This window comes from Ciona intestinalis, chromosome 5 (genome assembly GCF_000224145.3).
Source record: "Ciona intestinalis chromosome 5, KH, whole genome shotgun sequence".
Classification (NCBI taxonomy): domain Eukaryota; kingdom Metazoa; phylum Chordata; class Ascidiacea; order Phlebobranchia; family Cionidae; genus Ciona; species Ciona intestinalis.
Genome location: NC_020170.2, coordinates 2,447,334 through 2,451,627, shown reverse-complemented (window position 1 = coordinate 2,451,627; position 4,294 = coordinate 2,447,334). Strand labels below are relative to the sequence as shown.

At 32.2% G+C, this 4,294-nt stretch overlaps 1 protein-coding gene across 1 annotated transcript in view; it reads left to right on the top strand.

Moving 5' to 3' along the window:
- Positions 1 to 4,294, top strand: part of zf(mynd)-3 (zinc finger protein) — a gene marked incomplete in the record, with an annotated part of 14,509 nt that overhangs the window by 3,870 nt on the left and 6,345 nt on the right. The window contains 8 exon segments of the mRNA NM_001078458.1: positions 228 to 336; positions 949 to 1,020; positions 1,386 to 1,472; positions 1,766 to 1,899; positions 2,449 to 2,580; positions 3,096 to 3,236; positions 3,502 to 3,609; positions 4,000 to 4,086. Coding sequence (NP_001071926.1) covers positions 228 to 336; positions 949 to 1,020; positions 1,386 to 1,472; positions 1,766 to 1,899; positions 2,449 to 2,580; positions 3,096 to 3,236; positions 3,502 to 3,609; positions 4,000 to 4,086 — 870 coding nt within the window.

Sequence of the window (4,294 nt, the reverse complement as noted above, 5' to 3'; positions counted from 1 at the left end):
GGTGCTTACGAGTTACACACTTTTTAACTTTGTATATGATTTTTGCTTGGATATTGCTTATAATTTGGACAACCCATTAGTGGCCGCTGGGTTGGGGCAATGTGTGTGTCAGCAGAACAGTAACTTTTTGTTTAAAATCCTCTTGTTATATTTTAAAATAGGTTTATTGGTTTTTTTTTTTGAATCCGACCTGCCAAGATTTAATAGGTTTCTTTGTTTTTTTGTGCAGTTTTTCCATCATTCCCGATAAATGCAGCTTCAGCATAATGGACACATTTGTACAACTAACCATGCAGAAGAAAACAACTGACCATCTTGAAACACTTCTGCACGAAAGTGAGCTATTTTTATTTTTCTATTAAGCAAAAAATGATTTATTTTATAAATAAACAAATCTATTCTATGACTTAACATTCAGTTACTCCAGCTGTTTTATCAGTTGGTTTTTCCGAAAAATTTCGGAGAAAAATTTAACATAAAATCATTTTTTTTAAAAATTATCTAGAATTACAGATATGATTATAAACTGGAATATTTTGCACAGTTTTATATTTAATGCTTACTAAAGATTAAGCAATGCTTCCGACAAAACATACTATTTCATAAACACACGAAATATGTGTTTATATCCCCACTGTCATTTGCCAATTTGTCTGAAATTTTTTTTGCAAGGCCTAAAAGTGTTTTTCTTTCTTTCAAGCTAATTTTAATATGAAACTTGAGTCCTGCTATTTGATTAAATTTGTTTACCCACAAAAAATATGCGCATAAAAAGAACTTTGTTTGGCAAAAAATAAAATTATCATGAACAAAATCCCCTGATTATATTTGGATCCTTTTCCCAGACTTTTTGTCTTCCACCACTTTATAGCATAGTCATCTCTACATTACACGCACCTTTTAAGCCTTCACCCATATAGAATACCATTAATACCTCTTTTTTATCAGGTGGTCACTTGGTCTCTCCAAATACAGTGGGAGATACAAAGAAAATCTCACAGCCTGGTCTTGGATATACAGGTTGGTCCACTAAGTGCTTTTCCCAAAATACTTTCTCCTATATAAATAATAAATCAGAGATAGCTATATAGTCCTTTGGAGTAATATGGGACACCTTTAGCACATATCATCAAAATATCCTAATCGTGTTTTAAACAATTACAATGATCTATAAAAGTTGTGAGGATACTGTTTAATAATTCTTCTTTATTTATTACTGGGACGAGAAAATAATGGACGAGGGACGAGAAAATAAAATAAAAAGGTGTCTCATTTACTATTCCACTACCCTACTATATATTCCGCAATTCGACTGTATCAACAACAACATAACATTTTCTAGCCCGGTAAACTCCTTGTTGCATATTTTATTGCTGTTTTGACAGGTTTAATAAACTTGGGAAACACCTGCTTTATGAACAGTGTTATTCAAGCTCTTGCAAATACACCAGAACTGCGCAATTATTTTCTTGGTAAATTTTTTGTTATATTTACTTGGGTGTCTGGTTCTTATATATATAACCTGTAACTCTAAAAAATTGGATCGTAAATCCTTAGTGAATTTAGGGTGAACTTTGTGTGGCCTTTTTCTATGTCTAAAATTTCCTATACAAAGATTAAAAGGGCTGACATGAAGTTAATTTTTTATTTTTCATTGGTATGCCCCTTTAAAGATTCACGTCATGTAATGTACAAAAACAGGTGTATTTTTAAAGGGCATAAAAATGCTGTACTGCTACCTAGAACCGGCTTTTTCTCGTTTTAGATGAAAAATTTCATTGTCATATCAACACCAAAAATCCACTCGGAGTTGGTGGTAAAATGGCGAAAGCATTTTACGTGGTTATGCGCAAACTTTGGGGTTGTTCTAATAAAGCCTTTTCTCCCCATGAGTTCAGGGTAAGTAGGCCTGGTCAATATATCATTACCATTTATAGTTTAATGGATAGAATGAATAGGAGTAAATGGCTTCATCATCGCATTGCACGAAATCGACAGTTTGCAACGACGACGATAACTTTAATATTCAGTAATCATTTTTTGGGCATTTTTAAGTCAGTAAAAATTATAGTAATAGAAAACAGAAAAGTTTTTTTAAGTCATATATATAAATAAATAGAATTACTTTTCTTAAATAAAACCAATGTTTTTTACATTTAAAAGAAAGTTAGTGAGATGTGCTGTAAATGTAATTGGTATCTGTGCTATGCATTTATTACAGTACATTTTAAGAGAGTAAACGTATTTTTTTACACATTTATTGTGAACACAGTAAATGTAATTGATGTCTGTACAACTCTTTTATTGCAAACTTTAGTTCTTGCATTGTAACCGGACAATACTTTTTCTCTGTCGCAAAATCGTTGCGTTTAACTGCGAGCGCAGTAAACGTAATTGGGTGTTTGTAACAACACATTTAATTTCAACACATTTTAATTTCATTTTAAGGATGTGGTTGGATTAAAAGGATCTCGTTTCACTGATGGAATGCAACATGACGCACATGAGTTTATGGCTTTTTTGCTCGACATGCTGCATGAGGATCTCAACACAGCAAGAAACTCAACCTCAATCCAACCAGTAATTCTATATATTTTTTTTAGTTTATTTTTTTTATTTAAAATTTTTTATACCTTTCAAAGTCATGTGGTCAATGCATTTAAACCAGTTTAACCAAAACAAGAAATGTTATTAATAAAATTGGGAAATTTGTATTTTGTATTACTAGTCCTCTCCTCTTTGTGGTAATGCCAAGTCTGACCATGGTGTAATTCCAGTTTTCTTCTGGATTCCTTTAGGACCTTATCCATGTAAATCACAATTACCGTTTCTTACTGTGTTGTTTTCTTTATTTTTCTGGCGCCATGGTTCAAATGGTTATTAATCCTGCCCATGACCTTAACGTTATAGGTTCAAGGTGCTGACCTGCTACCGTTGTACCGTGTAGGTGTATGTGTTCTTAGACAACACATTTAACAACAACCCAGTGGTTACCAATTGGTTGTCAAAATCGTGAGCCATACATAAAAAATAAAATCAAAATACTGTGGTTGCTCTGCCATGTGAGGGTAAATAAGCTACTTTTATTTATCCAGACAAGTGAAGTGAAAGGAATTTCAGAAGAAATGATGGCGTTTGAAGCGTGGAAGTCATACATATCTCGCTCTGGTTCATTTATCATAGAAAACTTCCATGGTTTGCTGAAGTCTCAGCTCAAATGTCTTGTTTGCAAAACAGTAAGGACTTGATAGCAACTTAAGAAACTTAAACTAATTTTCCGATTATCACTTATTAATATTATCATTACCATGATATGTTTATACTGTGAACTTAACATGGTAACAATAACTGAGTCCTGCAATTTTTCCGCATAATTAGTATAAAATTAACTCAGATTTTTTTAAAGCTTTTTTAGTCCTACTTTCATTATTGTCTTACTGATCCCCTTTATACAAAGTAAAACTTATGATTTACCATAAAAAATGTTTTTTTTTTCCTTAGAAATCTGTCAAGTTTGACCCGTTCTTGTTTCTCTCCGTTCCACTTCCTAAGAAAGTTCAGCCGTTTTCGGTTTTCTTTTTCCGAAAAGACGTCAGCGAGCCAATAAAGGTGAGAATCTCAAGCGTTTTCAAATTTCATGACCAATTTTAACTCCCGATTATTGTCTAGTATGTATGTAAATTTCAGAAGGTAAAAAAACACATAAAAGTGATTGTAACTCAATTTTTTTTTCTCACCACATCACCAAATAAAACACAGCAAAAATTTAGACATAAAATACAAAAACTGATTTTCTGTTTCAACAAAAATAATAACAAAAAATTTTCTGTTTCAGTTCCATATTAAAAAAACATTAATTTTAAAACAGAAATATAAAATAAATAAATCTTCGGTTACATTTATAAAAAGTATCTTTTTCAAAAACAGCCTTTTATTCTGTGCATATTTTTGTGGCAGTCCACAAGCTAAAATAATTATTTTAATTTACCTTTTTACCAGATTACTGTCTCTGTGCATTCAGATGGTGCAAAGATGTCCGACGTTCTTTCCCAAGTTGGGATTCACACTGGCACCAACATTAACCATGTAACTACTTCTATTTTTAATATAGTGGTTTGCTAATTGTATTTAGAGCTTTAGAACAGTGGTTCTTAAACTTTTTTGTATGCTTTACCCTTTTGAATGAATGAATGAATGTAACTTACTTTATCCTCGCGTGGCCGGAAAACGACAGTCGTTATCACACGGGTTTAACACCTCGTGCCAGCTTACGAGTTACCATGTATGTTACTTT